Raw genomic sequence first — 19,305 nt, forward strand, 5'->3', positions numbered from 1 at the left:
ATTTTTGCTGCCCTAAAACAGTGGCTAATCAGCTTAAATCCAATAGTTTTTTCATAATGGGCACATATATTGCGCATTAAAATAATTTACTGTACATTGTGTTGCAGTAAAAGGGGGGGGTCCATTATACCCAGGAGCACTTCTAGTTTCCAAATCCTTTATTAGAATAACACAATAGCTTGACCTGTAACCAGGATTCATGAAATTGTCACTCCGAGGCAGATGCAGGCTCATGCACAGATAGAGACGATAACTTCAAATCATTCAAAGCAAACAGTTTGTATATTCAATCTGCCAGAATCTAAGTGATACAAAGTCTTTCATTTCATTTTTTCGCCTTATAAAAAAAGACTTTGATATCACAGGTAGAGAGAGGCTGCAGTAGCATAATGGTGGTGCTGTTGAGCAAATGTTCAATTATTAAAGAAAGATGCGTTTACAGTCATGACAGAAAAACACAGTACATACAGTGCCTTGCAAAAGTATTCGGCCCCCTTTGCGACCTTTTGCCACATTTCAGGCTTCAAACATAAAGATATAAAACTGTATTTTTTTGTGAAGAATCAACAACAAGTGGGACACAATCATGAAGTTGAACGACATTTATTGGATATTTCAAACTTTTTTAACAAATAAAAAAACTGAAAAATTGGGCGTGCAAAATTATTCAGCCCCTTTACTTTCAGTGCAGCAAACTCTCTCCAGAAGTTCAGTGAGGATCTCTGAATGATCCAATGTTGACCTAAATGACTAATGATGATAAATACAATCCACCTGTGTGTAATCAAGTCTCCGTATAAATGCACCTGCACTGTGATAGTCTCAGAGGTCCGTTAAAAGCGCAGAGAGCATCATGAAGAACAAGGAACACACCAGGCAGGTCCGAGATACTGTTGTGAAGAAGTTTAAAGCCGGATTTGGATACAAAAAGATTTCCCAAGCTTTAAACATCCCAAGGAGCACTGTGCAAGCGATAATATTGACATGGAAGGAGTATCAGACCACTGCAAATCTACCAAGTCCTGGCCGTCCCTCTAAACCTTCAGCTCATGCAAGGAGAAGACTGATCAGAGATGCAGCCAAGAGGCCCATGATCACTCTGGATGAACTGCAGAGATCTACAGCTGAGGTGGGAGACTCTGTCCATAGGACAACAATCAGTCGTATATTGCACAAATCTGGCCTTTATGGAAGAGTGGCAAGAAGAAAGCCATTTCTTAAAGATATCCATAAAAAGTGTCGTTTAAAGTTTGCCACAAGCCACCTGGGAGACACACCAAACATGTGGAAGAAGGTGCTCTGGTCAGATGAAACCAAAATTGAACTTTTTGGCAACAATGCAAAACGTTATGTTTGGCGTAAAAGCAACACAGCTCATCACCCTGAACACACCATACCCACTGTCAAACATGGTGGTGGCAGCATCATGGTTTGGGCCTGCTTTTCTTCAGCAGGGACAGGGAAGATGGTTAAAATTGATGGGAAGATGGATGGAGCCAAATACAGGACCATTCTGGAAGAAAACCTGATGGAGTCTGCAAAAGACCTGAGACTGGGACGGAGATTTGTCTTCCAACAAGACAATGATCCAAAACATAAAGCAAAATCTACAATGGAATGGTTCAAAAATAAACATATCCAGGTGTTAGAATGGCCAAGTCAAAGTCCAGACCTGAATCCAATCGAGAGTCTGTGGAAAGAACTGAAAACTGCTGTTCACAAATGCTCTCCATCCAACCTCACTGAGCTCGAGCTGTTTTGCAAGGAGGAATGGGAAAAAATGTCAGTCTCTCGATGTGCAAAACTGATAGAGACATACCCCAAGCGACAAGGGGGCCGAATACTTTCGCAAGGCACTGTAGAGACACACACAGCTTCACATTAAAGAGAGATTATAAATAGTAAATAGTAACTAAATGTTCTTGCTCTATCCCCACATTTTTTAAAATTAGTTATATTACAGTGAACTGTGATGAACCCTATGTAACAAAAAAAAATGAACCTGTAAAAATAGCTGGTAGATTTTTTGGGGGGATGTGTGCCACTAGTAGAGCAATAATCCATTGTTATTAACATGGCAAAGCATAACATGCCCATACTGTGCCAGCTCCAAGATTGGAAAAACACTTGTTTACTGTATTTTAACAGTAAATATTGATTTTAAACATGTTGTCACATGTGCTAGATCAATAATAGATTGTCATTAACAATGCAAATCATAACGTACCCATATAATGACAGCTACAAGGTCGGAAAAACACTAGTTTATTGTATATTATAAACTGGATGGTTCGAGCCCTAAATGCTGATTGGCTGACAGCCGTGGTATATCAGACCGTAAGTATATCACGGGTATGACAAAACATTTATTTTGACTGCTCTAATTATGTTGGTAACCAGTTTATAATAGCAATAAGTCACCTCTGGGGTTTGTGGTATATTTTATTTATTTATTTTATTTTATTTCACCTTTATTTAACCAGGTAGGCAAGTTGAGAACAAGTTCTCATTTACAATTGCGACCTGGCCAAGATAAAGCAAAGCAGTTCGACACATACAACGACACAGAGTTACACATGGAGTAAAACAAAAATACAGTCAATAATACAGTATAAACAAGACTATATACGATGTGAGCAGATGAGGTGAGATAAGGGAGGTAAAGGCAAAAACAGGCCATGGTGGCAAAGTAAATACAATATAGCAAGTAAAACACAGGAATGGTAGATTTGCAATGGAAGAATGTGCAAAGTAGAAATAAAAATAATGGGGTGCAAAGGAGCAAAATAAATAAATTAATTAAATACAGTAGGGAAAGAGGTAGTTGTTTGGGCTAAATTATAGGTGGGCTATGTACAGGTGCAGTAATATGTGAGCTGCTCTGACAGTTGGTGCTTAAAGCTAGTGAGGGAGATAAGTGTTTCCAGTTTCAGAGATTTTGTAGTTCGTTCCAGTCATTGGCAGCAGAGAACTGGAAGGAGAGGCGGCCAACGAAAGAATTGGTTTTGGGGGTGACTAGAGAGATATACCTGCTGGAGCGTGTGCTACATGTGGGAGATGCTATGGTAACCAGCGAGCTGAGATAAGGGGGGACTTTACCTAGCAGGGTCTTGTAGATGACATGGAGCCAGTGGGTTTGGCAACGAGTATGAAGCAAGGGCCAGCCAACGAGAGCGTACAGGTCGCAATGGTGGGTAGTATATGGGGCTTTGGTGACAAAACGGATTGCACTGTGATAAGACTTCATCCAATTTGTTGAGTAGGGTATTGGAGGCTATTTTGTAAATGACATCGCCAAAGTCGAGGATTGGTAGGATGGTCAGTTTTACAAGGGCATGTTTGGCAGCATGAGTGAAGGATGCTTTGTTGCGAAATAGGAAGCCAATTCTAGATTTAACTTTGGATTGGAGATGTTTGATGTGGGTCTGGAAGGAGAGTTTACAGTCTAACCAGACACCTAAGTATTTGTAGTTGTCCACGTATTCTAAGTCAGAGCCGTCCAGAGTAGTGATGTTGGACAGGCGGGCAGGTGCAGGTAGCGATCGGTTGAAGAGCATGCATTTAGTTTTACTTGTATTTAAGAGCAATTGGTATTTAAGAGCTTGCCTGGAGGGTTGTTAACACAGTGTCCAAAGAAGGGCCAGAAGTATACAGAATGGTGTCGTCTGCGTAGAGGTGGATCAGAGACTCACCAGCAGCAAGAGCGACCTCATTGATGTATACAGAGAAGAGAGTCGGTCCAAGAATTGAACCCTGTGGCACCCCCATAGAGACTGCCAGAGGTCCGGACAGCAGACCCTCCGATTTGACACACTGAACTCTATCAGAGAAGTAGTTGGTGAACCAGGCGAGGCAATCATTTGAGAAACCAAGGCTGTCGAGTCTGCCGATGAGGATGTGGTGATTGACAGAGTCGAAAGCCTTGGCCAGATCAATGAATACGGCTGCACAGTAATGTTTCTTATCGATGGCGGTTAAGATATCGTTTAGGACCTTGAGCGTGGCTGAGGTGCACCCATGACCAGCTCTGAAACCAGATTGCATAGCAGAGAAGGTATGGTAAGATTCGAAATGGTCGGTAATCTGTTTGTTGACTTGGCTTTCGAAGACCTGAGAAAGGCATGGTAGGATAGATATAGGTCTGTAGCAGTCGGGGTCAAGAGTGTCCCCCCCTTTGAAGAGGGGGATGACCGCAGCTGCTTTCCAATCTTTGGGAATCTCAGACACACGAAAGAGAGGTTGAACAGGCTAGTAATAGGGGTGGCAACAATTTCAGCAGATAATTTTAGAAAGAAAGGGTCCAGATTGTCTAGCCCGGCTGATTTGTAGGGGTCCAGATTTCGCAGCTCTTTCAGAACATCAGCTGAATGGATTTGGGAGAAGGAGAAATGGGGAAGGCTTGGGCGAGTTGCTGTGGGGAGTGCAGTGCTGTTGACCGGGGTAGGAGTAGCCAGGTGGAAAGCATGGCCAGCCGTAGAAAAATGCTTATTGAAATTCTCAATTATGGTGGATTTATCAGTGGTGACAGTGTTTCCTATCTTCAGTGCAGTGGGCAGCTGGGAGGAGGTGTTCTTATTATCCATGGACTTTCCAGTGTCCCAGAACTTTTTTGAGTTAGTGTTGCAGGAAGCAAATTTCTGCCTGAAAAAGCTAGCCTTGGCTTTTCTAACTGCCTGTGTATAATGGTTTCTAGCTTCCCTGAACAGCTGCATATCACGGGGGCTGTTCGATGCTAATCCATAATGCCATAGGATGTTTTTGTGTTAGTTAAGGGCAGTCAGGTCTGGGGAGAACCAAGGGCTATATCTGTTCCTGGTTCTAAATTTCTTGAAAGGGGCATGTTTATTTAAGATGGTTAGGAAGGCATTTTAAAAAAATATGCAGGCATCCTCTACTGACGGGGATGAGATCAATATCCTTCCAGGATACCCCGGCCAGGTCGATTAGAAGGGCCTGCTCGCTGAAGTGTTTCAGGGAGTATTTGACAGTGATGAGTGGAGGCCGTTTGAACGCTGGCCCATTACGGATGCAGGCAATGAGGCAGTGATCGCTGAGATCTTGGTTGAAGACAGCAGAGGTGTATTTAGAGGGCAAGTTGGTTAGGATGATATCTATGAGGGTGCATGTGTTTACGGCTTTGAGGTGGTACCTGGTAGGTTCATTTATAATTTGTGTGAGATTGAGGGCATCACGCTTAGATTGTAGGATGGCTAGGGCGTTAAGCATGTTCCAGTTTAGGTCGCCTAGCAGCACGAGCTCTGAAGATAGATGGGGGGCAATCAGTTCACATATGGTGTCCAGAGCACAGCTGGGGGCAGAGGGTGGTCAATAGCAGGCGGCAACGGTGAGAGACTTGTTTTTAGAGAGGTGGATTTTTAAAAGTAGAAGTTCAAATTGTTTGGGTACAGACCTGGATAGTAGGACAGAACTCTGCAGGCTATCTTTGCAGTAGATTGCAACACCGCCCCCTTTGGCAGTTCTATCATGTCTGAAAATGTTGTAGTTTGGGATTAAAATTTCAGAATTTTTGGTGGTCTTCCTAAGCCAGGATTCAGACACAGCTAGAACATCCTGGTTGGCAGAGTGTGCTAAAGCAGTGAATAAAACAAAGTTAGGGAGGAGGCTTCTAATGTTAACATGCATGAAACCAAGGCTGTTACCGTTACAGAAGTCGTCAAAAGAGAGCGCCTGGGGAATAGGAGTGGAGCTAGGCACTGCAGGGCCTGGATTCACCTCTACATCGCCAGAGGAACAGAGGAGGAGTAGAATAAGGGTATGGCTAAAAGCAATAGGAATTGGTCGTCTAGAACGTCTGGAACTGAGAGTAGAAGGAGGTTTCTGGGGGCGATAAAATAGCATCAAGGTATAATGTACAGACAAAGGTATGGTAGGATGTGAATACAGTGGAGGTAAACCTAGGTATTGAGTGATGAAGAGAGAGATATTGTCTCTAGAAACATCATTGAAACCAGGAGATGTTATTGCATGTGTGGGTGGTGGAACTAATAGGTTGGATAAGGTATAGTGAGCATGACTAGAGGCTCTACAGTGAAATAAGCCAATAAACACTAACCAGAACAGCAATGGACAAGGCATATTGACATTAATGAGAGGCATGCTTAGTCGAGTGATCAAAAGGGTCCAGTGAGTAGAGAGGTTGGTTGGGGGTCACGGCGATTTAGACAGCTAGCCAGGCCATCGGTAGCAAGCTAGCATAGGATGGAGGTCTGTTATTAGCCACTTCTTGCGTTCTGTCAGTAGATTAGTGGGGTTCCGTGTGGTAGAGGGGATTAATCCAAATCACACAAAAAAACAAAAACAAACAATAGATATAGTTATAGAGGCCCAAGAAGAAAAAAATAATAATAAAAATGAATAAATAAATTGGCCAATATACCACGGCTAAGGGCTGTATCCAGGCACTCCACATTGCGCCGTACATTAGAACAGCCCTTAACCTTGGTATCTTGGCCATATACCATATACTGCCTTATTGCTTAATTACAGTAAACTTTGAGGAATTATAATTACATTTCAACACAATTTAAACATTTTGTCACATGACACCAGTAGATCAATAATAGAGTGATTAACATGACACACCATTGCTTCCTTGTGATATTGAGGACGAAGATGAGAGGAGGATGTACACCATTGAAGCCAACAAACAGAAGAGGAGCAGAAGAGACTCCAACCTGACTGCTGGAAGAGGGAACCAACTCAGTGAGGAAAGGACACACAGCAATTATATGTAGCCTCTTGCATGGTGTTCATTTAAATTCTTGCCCAGGACACTGGGGTTAACCCCTTGGAACTGTCCCTCAGATTAGCCTCGCCTGTCTGTCCATTTCCCTCTCCGCTACAGGTTTCCCAGGGGAACTGAGGTGCAGACACAGGAGAGGACCTGGGAGGTTTTCCAATGCCTCACAAAGAAGGGCACCTATTGGTAGATGGGAAGATTAAAAAAACAGACATTTAACATCCCTTTGAGCATGGTGAAGTTGTTACAATTTGGATGGTGTATCAATACACTCAGTATGCACACATCACTGAGTACTACTCTAAATATTTCCAAGCATGTTGGTGGCTGCATTATGTTATGGGTATGCTTGTCATTGGCAAGGGGTCATTTTAGATTTTTTGGGGGGGATAAAGCACAGACAAAAGCTAAGCACAGGCAAAACCTGGCTAAAAGAAAAAACCTCTTAAAGAAAGACTTGTAATGATTATTTGTATGATAAGTATAAAGCATTAACAATTGTGCACATTTTCCATCATTTTCACCTGTAATTATTCATTTATAAAATGTAGAAAAAGGGACTCTTATTCTGAAGAATTCCAAAAATCTGTGCCCAGAAGTATTTAGTTATACTAGCCTGCTTGAACGTGGTTTCTGTGTTTAGAAATCGTCCTTTACAATGTTCCTGCTGTAAAATATTTGGACATGTAAGAAGTGTCTGTAGAGGTGAGAAGCCGAATGAGATTTCACATGTAAGGTAGAAGTGAATGGACAAGGAGCAAAGAAAATTTCCCAGGACATAGACATATCTGATATTAGCAGAAAGCTTACATTCTTGTTAATCTAACTGCACTGTTCAATTCACAGTAGCTATTATAGTGAAAGAATGCCATGCTATTGTTTAAGAAGAGTGCCCAATTTTGAACATGAAAAGTTATTAATAAACAAATGAGGCACATTTGGGGAGTTTTGATACTAAATTTTGAACAGAAATGCAATGATCAGTCTAAAACTTTTCACATACACTGCTGCCATCTAGTGGCCAAAATCTAAATTGCAACTGGGCTGGAATAATACATTATGGCCTTTCTCTTGTATTTAAAAGATGATGGTACAAAAAAATAGAAAAGGACGGTTGTTTTTTTTCTTTGTATTATCTTTTTCCTTTCAAATGGTACTAAGAATATGCATATCCTTGCTTCAGGGCCTGAGTTACAGGCAGTTAGATTTGGGTATGTCATTTTAGGCGAAAATTGAAAAAAAAAGGGTTGGATCCTTATGTTTAAGAGTCTCCAATGCAGAGGCTGTCAGAAGGGGAGAAAGGTTGAGTATCCGGTGGTGAATACCGGTAGGCCTACACTGCAGCCTGAGAAGGCCATATCACCAGCAGCAGAACCCAGGAATGATTCATGTGAAGAAAGTGGATTGTGTCTTTTATAGTGATGGGAGTAAACAGCACTGCACAAGTTGAAAAGAAGTTAAGAAAGATCAACATCATTTCTGCAACTGAACGCTTTCCGGGATTAAAATATTTTGTGAGGATCTACATGGTGTACTGTCTCATGCGGTCCCACCCTTTCAGGCCCCAGAGCCTTTATTTTTTCATGACTGAAGGAAATAGGAATGCCGTTTTTGGAAATGTTTTACATAATGTTATTTTCTAAGCCAGCAGCATACCACCCTACATACCACTGCTGGCTTGTTCTGAAGCTAAACAGGGTTGGTCCTGGTCAGTCCCTGGATGGGAGACCAGATGCTGCTGGAAGTGGTGTTGGAGGGCCAGTAGGAGGCACTCTTTCCTCTGGTCTAAAAAATATCCCAATACCCCAGGGCAGTGATTGGGGACACTGTGTAGGCTGCCGTCTTTCAGATGGGACATAAAACGAGTGTCCTGACTCCCTGAGGTCGTTAAAGATCCCATGGCACTTATTGTACGAGTCGGAGTGTTAACCCCAGTGTCCTGGCCAAATTCCCAATCTGACCCTCAAACCATCACGGTCGCCTAATAATCCCCAGTTTACAACTAGCTCATTCATCTCCACTCCTCTCCCCTGTAATTATTCCCCAGGTCGTTGCTGTAAATGAGAACGTGTTCTCAGTCAACTTACCTTGTAAAATAACGGATAAAAACATTTCCCTTCACCAAAATTGAATTCACATTTGATTTTTTTCCCACCTCCGACCAGTTGGTGGCGGCAACACACCATTTGCCCGTCGTTCGCCATAAAACCTCACGGAAGAAAAAGTAAACGGAAGTAAGCTTTGAACAAGAACAATTTTCACGTTAGCGTTTTTGTTAGATTCATTAACACAATGAAACTCAAACTGTGACTCATTTAACTGCACAGTATCACATACTTGTCCCAGGTAGTCTTTCATTTGCGTTGGAGACAGGACTTGGCTTATAGATGTTATCTAGGTAACGCAACCTAGCTTGTAACGTTAGCTGTTAACAATGGCTAACTGTATGGTTTTTCACACTCAAATAGCCTCCATCATGGAGGTGCTAGCGAATGCAGCCGTGGCAGAGATCTGTAAACTCGTAGACGACGACTATGCAGTGTTTCGTTTAGAAATCTCTCAAAGCCAGAAAGAAAGCAGGGGATTGCGGAGGAAACTACAGTTAATAGAACTGAAGGTGGCACGGGAGCGCGCAGAGAGGACAACGCGAGATCGCGTCCTCGCCAGTCGTCCCAGTAGTGTCAAGATCCTCGACCGATACAGAGGAATGGCAAAAGGTACATTTAGAAGAAGGCCGAGATGCGCGACCTGTCTCCGCACTGCACATGTGTAACTTTAGATGTGATAACCAGAATTGGGTCTTGGTCAGTTTTTGGATAGTATGCAATAATTCCCCTGATTGCTTGGCTATCTTGTACAAAAACACAATATTATATTCTAACCAGCATCTCCTATTATTTACTCAATAAAAACAAGCAATATGGAATCTCTGGGGTTTGTGGTATATGGCCAATATACCACGGCTAAGGGATGCATGGAACACAATCAATCTATAAATAGTATATCAATACATGAAAATTGTTACCTTACATCCATGCCAATTCTAGACCGTGTCAATAATGTATAATATACCGTTGAGCATTGCCAGTAGCTAACCTAACCACTTTAATGATTATTTGATATTTATTTAACTAGGCAAGTCAGTTAAGAACAAATTATTATTTTCAATGACGGCCTAGGAACAGTGGGTTAACTACCTGTTCTGGGGCAGAAAGACAGATTTGTACTTTGTGAACTCGGGGATTTGAACTTGCAACCTTTTCGTTACTAGTCCAACGCCCTAACCACTAGGCTAGCCTAACCTAAGATGATGTGGTAATATACCATGGCTCTAAGGGCTGTTCTTATGCACAATGCAACACGGAGTGCCTGGATACAACCCTTAGCCGTGGTATATTGGCCATATACCACAAACCCCAGAGGTGCCATATTGCTATTATAAACTGGTTACCAATGTAATTAGAGCAGTAAAAATACATGTTTTGCCATACCTGTGGTAAACGGTCTGATATGCCATGGCTGTCAGCCAATCAAGATTCAGGGATCGAACCATCCAGTTTATAACCCCCAATAACTCTCTCAGGTGAAGGACATCTCACTGGAGGTCACAGGAACTTTGTGAAGCCAGCGGGACACAATACATGGAGAGATGACCAACCAATCACTGTTGATGAGGGGAGTGGAACCTCAACCCAGCATGTTATTGTGATAGAGGTTAGTGTAATAGTGTTGCATAAAAGATTACAGTTACTTTGTAAATCAAGTGTGGTTTGTTTATTTCAGAAAGGCTCCCCTCAGCTATTCACTTGCCATAGGGGAGCTTGTGAGACTTCCCTACGACATTGTTATCCAATTCAACTCATGTACTGGTAACAAACTACTTTCTCTTGTGTCAGTCTGCAGATGCAGAGGCTGCAGGTCCTGGAGTCAAGCAGGAGAGATCTGAAGGAGAAGAGGACCCACGGCACAGCAGAGACATTCAGACGGGAGCGGCTGAATTGCCCCCTGTAGCTACAGAGAACCCCACCACCGCCCCAGCGCAGCCCAGGACCCAACGCAGCATCACGGCGATCAGTGGAACGCCGGAGGTTAGTGGAACGCCGAACGTCGTCCTCAAGTCAAAAACAGACATCGAGACTTTAACGGGACTGGGTCGACTGGGCTGTCCTCCTGCTCCCCGCTCAGAGCATTTACTTTATGGTAACTCGAGCCCGAGGCCGGTTCTGTCCCATCAGGACCCAAGTGGCTCGTTATATACTGTCTATGATCCATCCTGTTCATACACTACAGGGACAGAGATGATACCTAGTGACATGCCTGTGGGCTTAGAGTTACACACTGATCTGTCTAGAGGGGACTGGAACCGGTACAGTAGTAGTGTGTACTCTGAAGGGTCCCTAGATAAGAAAGGGGAGGGTCTGGTCGTAGATGAGGTGACTGTGAAAGTGGAGGGCGACGTTCCTCTGACATGGAATGCAGACGAGACTCAGTTAGGAGAAGGACACTCGCAGGGCAACACTATTGGCTTCTTAGACTACAGGGAAAGCTTAGAGACCAATCTAAATTTCGCAACCCACTCCCCTTTACATGTGTTCAGGGATCGTGACCCAGTGTCTACGTCAATGGCACCCTCCGATTCACATGGCCGTGTCCTTTTTGATCAGGTATTGAACTCAAACGACAGGGCTAGAGCCCAGACTCAGGGAGGGGGAGCCACATCAGGCAATAGTAAAGAGAAACGGTTTCTCTGCATGTTCTGTAACAAAGGCTTCAGCTGCCTCCAGAAAGTGGAGGTTCACCAGAGGATCCACACAGGGGTAAAACCCTTCAGCTGTACCCAGTGTCACATGCGCTTCGCCCAAGCTGGCACACTGAAGAGGCACCAGAGGGTCCACACAGGGGAGAAACCATTCAGCTGTACCCAGTGTCACATGTGCTTCGCCCAGGCTGGTGACCTGAAGAGGCATCAGAGGGTCCACACGGGAGAGAGGCCCTTCGCCTGTACGCACTGCAGGAAGAGGTTCTCAGAGAGGAGCTACCTCAGGATGCACCAGCAGAAAAAACATTCCACTCTATAACATAGGAATTAAAAATTCCACTCGATAGCTTCTGACTTTTAGATCAAACCCTGCATTAAAGACAAAGATGAATTGTCATTGTTGTCAGCAGAAAAGATCCACAGATGAATAATGAGAGTAACAGATTTCAGTGTTGAATATTCCTGGGTAGAATATTTCATTCGTACATTGTGTGATATATATGCCTAAAAAGTTGGTTACATATTGTGTTTGTACTATGTAGGCAATATGATGTTCATAAATGCCTATTTCATTGCTTCCGTTCAATAATTCAATAACCCCCAAGACACGTGAATGAATGCAGTTTATCAAGTTAATGCAGATTTTTTGTTGATGTCTGTGTGGTTTTCATATGGTGTATTTAACACTTGTTTATGTTTAATAAACACAAAATGTGACTTTTCATTCTAAGACTTTCATTGAGACTATCTTCAGTTAGCATCTATATACACTTACTAAATATAGCTACACATACCCACACACTAACAAACACCAACTGTACACATCAAAATAGTTTAGTCAGGTTTGTCTGACTTTTGACTTATCATAGCTGACTTGTTTTCTTTACCTTTACATCATATATTTATGTGCGCCAAAATGGGTTTAACAACAATGAAGTCATTCAGTGATTACAGTATAGGACTCAACACTCCATGTTGAAAGTGTGTTTATTATCGTGTGCGTATATGTACCTGAGGGAGTATATGTCTGTGTAATCTGCATCACCTCTCTCTTCCAGGAGGAGGGTCCAGAAGTGGTGCTGGTGAAGGAGGAGGGATATGAGGAGGGTCTGGGGAACCCTGAGGGGACCATGGTCATGGAGGACAACCAGACTTCACCTCTTGAACCCACAGAGGAACCATCTGAGCAGCACAGGACCACACACAGTCTCACTGAGGTGAGCCCACTGTAAACTACTGTCTGAATGGTATTAGGTCAGGACCCATATCCACAAAATGTGTCAGAGTAGGTTTGCTAATCTAGGAGCAGTTTTGCCTTTTCTATTTGGAAAGGTCCTAGATTAGCACTCATACTCTGAGACTCAGGGCCCAGGTCTTGATTAATTTTGTTGTAATTGTAGGACGATGCCTTTGAATTATTAGTTTCATGTGATTACTTCACACTCTGTAAAGTTACATGCTAGCTGTACCTGAAGTCTTCCAGTCTTTGCGCTAAGCTGGTTTGCGCTGGCTCGCAAAATTGCCTCTAACTTTCTGCACACTGGACCCAGAGACGAAAAAATTGTATCCACAATTTAATCTGACTCTGGGGAAGTAGATAATTGCTCATATCATGAACTATCCCTTTAAAGAGTGTCAAGTAATCAAATTAATTAACATGTTTGCATAGTACTCATATCAGTCCCTCATTGCCCAATCAGAAGATGCTCCATAGCAAGGTGCTCATATCAGATTTCTTGATCCAACATCCTCTCACTCTGTATCTCTTACAGTCAGTAGACATGGAGGATGGGAAGCCTGATCTGCTGCTAGTCAAAGAGGAGACAATAGAAGACGGACCAGAGAGTATTGATCTGCTGAGTGGACTAAAGATGGGGGAGCAAAGTAAGAGATAAATACATATAGCCTACATACTGTAATAATCTTCAATGGGAATAGGGATGCACCTGGCTATTATTTTTGTAATTAACACATATGAAACAATATGAATACTTCATTTATTAAACAATATCAATACAATTTGTATAAAATACACACAAAAAATATGTACACTGAGTGTACAAAACATTAGGGACACCTGCTCTTTCCATGATATAGACTGACCAGGTGAAAGCTATGATCACTTATTGATGTCACCTGTTAAATCCATTTTAATCCATGTAGACAAAGGGAGGAGACAGGTTAAAGAAGGATCTTTAAGCCTTGCAACAATTGAGACATGGATTGTGTATATGTGTTGGTGGGTAAGACAAAATATTGAAGTGCCTTTGAACAGATTATGGTAGTAGGTGCCATGCGCGCCGGTTTGAGTGTGTCAAGAACTGCAACGCTGCTGGGTTTTTCACGCTCACCGGTTTCCTGAGTGTATCAAGAATGGTCTACCACCCACAGGACATCCAGCCAACTTAACACAACTGTGGAAAGCATTGGCGTCAACATGGGCCTGTGGAACGCTTTCAGCACTTTGTAGAGTCCATACCCCAACGAATTGTGGCTGTTCTGAAGGGAAATGGGGGTGCCACTCAATATTAGGAAGGTGTTCCTAATGTTTTGTACACTCAGTGTATATCAACATAAGTCAGACATCACCAGACAAATAACACACTAAAAATCCATGTCTAAAAATCCATCCATGTGTCATGTTTGTTAAGTCTGGACAGTAACCTCTTCCTGCAGGTGGTTGGCTGGAAGCAAACAGAGGAGACTGGGAAGCCATCTTGGATTCCCAGACCCAGACGTGTGCAGCCAAGAGCCCGGGGGACAACATCACTGAGCAGGCCAGGACGAGAGGTGACATAATGGAGGTCAGTGGATGGGACTGTGTCCTCAACTCTGGGCTGGGGAACAACACTATTAACCACAACCAGAAACAAAAATTTGAATACAAATCAACATGCAGCCATGGGTGGGCCTGGGAGGGCATAGGCCTCCCACTGGTGAGCCAGGCCAATCCTCTGGGGAGCCAGGCCCAGCCAATCAGAATGAGTTTATCCCCTCAAAAGGGCTTTATTACAGACATAAATACTCTGTTTCATCAGCTGTCCGGGTGGCGAGTCTCAGATGATCCTGCAGGTGAAGGGTTACACGTGGTCTGTGGTTAAGGCCAGTTGGATACAGCCAAATTCTCTAAAACAACATTGGAAGCGGCTTATGGTAGAGAAATGAACATTCAGTTCTCTGGTAACAGCTCTGGTGTACATTCCTGCACTCAGCATGCCAATTGTACGCTCTCCCTCAAAACTTGAGATATCTGTGGCTTTGTGTTGAGACAAAACTGCACATTTTAGAGTGGCCTTTATTGTCCCCAGCAAAAGGTGCACCTGTGTAATGATCATGCTGTTTAATCAGCTTCTTGATATGCTACACATGTCAGGTGGATTATGTTGGCAAATGAGGAATGCTCACTGACAGGGATTTAGACAAATTTGTGCACAACATTTAAGAAAAATAAGCTTTTTGTGCGTATGGAACATTTCCGGGATATTTTATTTCAGCACATGAAACACGGGACCAACACTTTACATTTTTTTTAAATATTTTTGTTCAGTATAGTTTGTTGGTAGTTAATTCTGTTGGTTTTGAATGTTGTAGGGAACTGGATGAGGTGAACTGAGGAAAGAATTAGAATGATAAGGTGATGGTTGGTGTGATTGTGTCTGTAAAAATGCTTCACTGATGAAGTGACAACTATGTCCCTTTAGGTTGATGCTGGTGCTTTATAGTGAGATAAAGATAGTGCCTTAGTTCATGTTTACTTGACATGAAGGTGTATGTAATGTTGAACTTTTCCAAAGTATTCTAAAAAATGATTTATGAAGTAGTGAAGCTGTGTGTAAGTCCCGTATGTAAGTGTATGACAGTTTCGTTGAAATTAAAAACTAAATCGACTGTGTGCTGACTGATTTGTAAAAAAAAATTAAAAAATTAAAAAAAGTTTCTCATCTCAGTCGAACCAAAACATTATAGTTCTTTCTTGAATCAACACATACAGTGCATTCAGAAAGTATTCAGACTTTTTCCACATTTTGTTACGTTACAGCCGTATTCTAAAATTGATTAAGTTGGTTTTTTCCTTTATCAATCTACACACAATACCCCTAGTCATATTTGCACATTTACAAAAAATATATTCCAAAAATGACCTTATTTACATAAGTATTCAGACCCTTTGCTATTAGTCTCGAAATTGAGCTCAGGTGCATCCTGTTTCCATTGATCATCCTTGAGCTGTTTCTACAACTTGACTGGAGTCCACATGTGGTAAATTCAATTGATTGGACATGATTTGGAAAGGCACATGCCTGTCTATATAAGGTCCCACAGTTGACAGTGCATGTCAGTGCAAGAACCAAGCCATGAGGTCGAAGGAATTGTCCCCAAGAACACAGTGGCCTCTATCATTCTTAAATGGAAGAAGTTTGGAACCACCAAGACTCTTCCTAGAGCTGGCCGCCTGGCCAAACTGAGAAATCGGGGGAGAAGGGCCTTGGTCAGGGAGGTGACCAAGAACCCAATGGTCACTCAGAGAGCTCCAGAGTTCATCTGTGGAGATGGGAGAACCTTCCAGAAGGACAGCTATCTCTGCAGCACTCCACCAATCAGGCCGTTACAGTAGTGGCTAGACGGAAGCCGCTCCTCAGTAAAAGGCACATGACAGCCCGCTTGGCGTTTGCCAAAAGGCACCTAAAGGACTCTCAGCAATGAGAAACAAGATTCTCTGGTCTGATGAAACCAAGATTGAACTCTTTGGCCTGAATGCCAAGTGTCATGTCTTGCAGAAATCTGACACCATCCCTACGATGAAGCATGGTGGTGGCAACATCATGCGGTGGGAATGCTTTTCAGTGGCAGGGACTGGGAGAGTAGTCAGGATCGAGGGAAAGACGAATGGAGCAAAGTACACAGAGCTCCTTGATGAAATCCTGCTCCAGAGCGCTCAGGACCTTAGACTGGGGCGAAGGTTCACCTTCCAACATGACAATGACACTAAGCACACAGCCAAGACAACGCAGGAGTTGCTTCGTCCACATGTACGCCTGCCCCACCTGTCAGAAACGCTTCGCTGAAGCGTACTATGTGAAGAGGAACCAGGCCGTTCACACCAAGGAGAAGCCCTTCAAGTGCAAATTATGTTACAAGAGCTTCTCCTTCCTGATTAGTCTCTGAATGTCCTTGAGTGACCCAGCCAGAGCCCGTACTTGATCCCGATTGAACATATCTGGAGAGACCTGAGAATAGCTGTGCAACAACGCTCCCCATCCATTCTGACAGAGTGTGAGAGGATCTGCAGAGAAGAATGGGAGAAACTCCCAAATATAGGTGTGCCAAGCTTGAAGCATCATACCCAGGAAGACTCGAGGCTGTAATCGCTGCCAAAGGTGCTTCAACTAAGTACTGAGTAAAGGGTTATATTTCAGTCATGTTTTTTTATAACTGTTTTTGCTTTGTCATTATGGGGTTTGTGTGAGATTAATGAGGAAGAAAAAAAAACGTCATACATTTTAGAATAAGGCTGTAACGTAACAAAATGTGGAAAAGGTTAAGGGGCCTGAATACATTCCAAATGCACTGTATAGAGCATTGTTTTTATATAATAAATTGCAGTGCCGCCATAGAGTTAGGTACTTGAATCACAATGTTATAGATTGGCTTGACTGTGGTTAACATTTTATAATATGCTTCTGTTTGTACAGCAAAGAGTTTCTCATATAAACCTTGATGCTTTTCTGTACAATCTTTATTTGCAGTCTGCAGTCCATGAAGACCAACTGATACACGGTGTTGCTGGCGGGAGAGACTGGACCTCTGAAGCTGCTGGTCACAAACCCTGGTCCCGGATCAGGACCCTGGATCAAGAGCCGTCACTCTTCCTTCCCGAGTCGGAACCAGGACCCAACCGCGGGGGACTGAGACTCCACCACAACCACTACATAGAACACAACCAGTGGACAGGTGGACTGAACAGCAACGGTCCTGGTGGTCATCAGAGAGACAGAGGCTCCAGTGAGGGATCCAGTCTGCAGCCCAGACCCTTCTCTTCACAGTCTCAGTGCAGGGATGAAGCAGGGCCTGGGGCTGATAGAGATAGACCCTCCTGTTCCTATGATACAAATACCACAGTATCCATGATGAACAGAGCAGGTCACCCAGGGCTTCAGCCTTCACAGAGAGTAGTGGGAGATGCCCCTGGTGGGAGTCTAACAGGAAGTCTGTCTTCCTCTTCAGGATCTCGCCTAATGCCTGGTGACTGGGTTCATAGGAAGCCTGGCTCTAGCCTTCCTCAGTTACCTCATGGTTACCCCACGAATATAGACAGGGTCAGGATGGGCGTTCACCACGAGCGGTACCTAGCCTGTAGCACAGCACACAATCCCAACAACACCCAAACAATGGCTAGAGGTCAAGGTGGGAGCTCAAAGACTAACCACCTGAGGGTGGTGTCTCCTGCTTCTACCTCTGGTGTCATTGGGTCACAACGTGTGAGGCCAAGCGTTAGGACAGACGCCGGCAAAACGTACGCCTGCCCCACCTGTCAGAAGCGCTTCGCTCATGCGAACTATGTGAAGAGGCACCAGGCCGTTCACACCAAGGACAAGCCCTTCAAGTGCAAACTATGTTACAAGAGCTTCTCCTTCTTGACTAGCCTTATCAGACATAGGAGTGTCCACAACGGGGAGAAATCGTAGCAGTGTGGCTTGAGATGTACGCAGGGTATGGCTGTGAACTATTCTTTAGTTGAATCAATATTGTTGTCATGTCTAGTGTCTTGGGGTTAGAGGGTACTTATTAACCACATACCCCTCATTAATACATATTTTTAGGAGTTGCTAACACACTGTTCTTTCTAAATAAGTCTTCTCTCAGCTTTAAAGACAGTGATCATAGGAGATTTGAATTGTATTATAATAAGCAGTAACTTATTTCCAAGAACAGCTCGAGTACATTTTTCATTGAACCACACCCATTGTGTAAATGGAAGTGAACTGTGACAAAGAACTATTTCCACGTTAGCGTTTTTATTGATATTTAGACTTTTATTAACACCCTGGAACTCAAAATATGACTAATTTAACTGAACAACATCACATACTTCCCCCAGTTAGTGTTTAATGCGTTCCGGTAACTCCGAGCTCCCCAGGTCATCCACCTCTCCTGCATATTTTTTGTTCTGGCACCTCCCGATTTACAAATTAAGCGCTGATTACATGATTAAACAACCAAAGTTATTCTACAACATTGCCTGATTTTTTGCATCTTGTTTTCGTTCTATTGTAAGGCCTACATGAAATGTACCAAACGTGTTTGTATGTAATAATTCTTGAAAACACATATTGCTGTTTTTTATAATAAACTCCAATGGCTCCATATTGTTAGGTACTTGAATCACACTGTCAGACATGAGCATGACTGTGATTAACATGTTATAATATGATGTAATGTTTCTGTGTGTACAGCGAATCGTTTTTTTTTCAGGTATCCTAGCGGTTAAGAGCGTTGGGCCATTAACCGAAAGGTCGCTGGTTTGAATACCCGAGCATGACAAGGTGGAAAAACCTGTTGATGTGCCCATGAGCAAGGCACTAAACCCTAGTCGCTCATGTATGTTGTTCTGAATCAGAGCATCTGCTAAATTACTAAAATGCAAATGTAATAAACCCTTATGCTTTTCTGCAAAATCTTTGTTTGCAGTCTGCAGTCCATGAAGACCTGCTGATATCCATTGTTACTGGTGAGAGAGAGTGGACCTCTGAGACGGCTGGTCACAAAGACTTGCTCCGGATCACGA

General features: G+C 43.1%; 1 protein-coding gene across 2 annotated transcripts; it reads left to right on the plus strand.

Annotated features, from left to right (window-relative positions):
- The first annotated feature begins 8,984 nt into the window (after positions 1-8,984).
- LOC135506927 (uncharacterized) lies at positions 8,985-19,142 on the plus strand. Of its 2 annotated transcripts, none has more exons than XM_064926359.1 (7): positions 8,985-9,477; positions 10,344-10,474; positions 10,657-10,848; positions 12,578-12,736; positions 13,292-13,403; positions 14,196-14,323; positions 17,267-19,142. In XM_064926359.1, exons 1-7 carry the CDS (start codon positions 9,195-9,197, stop codon positions 18,203-18,205), a joined length of 1,944 nt encoding a protein of 647 aa, XP_064782431.1. In that variant the 5' UTR covers positions 8,985-9,194; the 3' UTR covers positions 18,206-19,142. The 2 variants fall into 2 exon arrangements, with proteins under 2 accessions (XP_064782431.1, XP_064782432.1); XM_064926360.1 differs by lacking the exon at positions 17,267-19,142 and adding an exon at positions 14,558-17,238.
- The last annotated feature ends 163 nt before the right edge of the window (positions 19,143-19,305 follow it).

The sequence above is a fragment of the Oncorhynchus masou genome, chromosome 20 (genome assembly GCF_036934945.1).
Source record: "Oncorhynchus masou masou isolate Uvic2021 chromosome 20, UVic_Omas_1.1, whole genome shotgun sequence".
Taxonomy (NCBI): Eukaryota; Metazoa; Chordata; class Actinopteri; order Salmoniformes; family Salmonidae; genus Oncorhynchus; species Oncorhynchus masou.

What these genes read in the sequence shown, in the direction of transcription:
- LOC135506927 (XM_064926359.1), top strand. Translation starts at nt 9,195, where the DNA reads ATGGCTAACTGTATGGTTTTTCACACTCAAATAGCCTCCATCATGGAG. An exon ending in AGCATGTTATTGTGATAGAG is followed by an intron (nt 10,475 to 10,656) that starts GTTAGTGTAATA and finishes CTCTTGTGTCAG; the next exon opens with TCTGCAGATGCAGAGGCTGC. An exon ending in CCACACACAGTCTCACTGAG is followed by an intron (nt 12,737 to 13,291) that starts GTGAGCCCACTG and finishes TATCTCTTACAG; the next exon opens with TCAGTAGACATGGAGGATGG.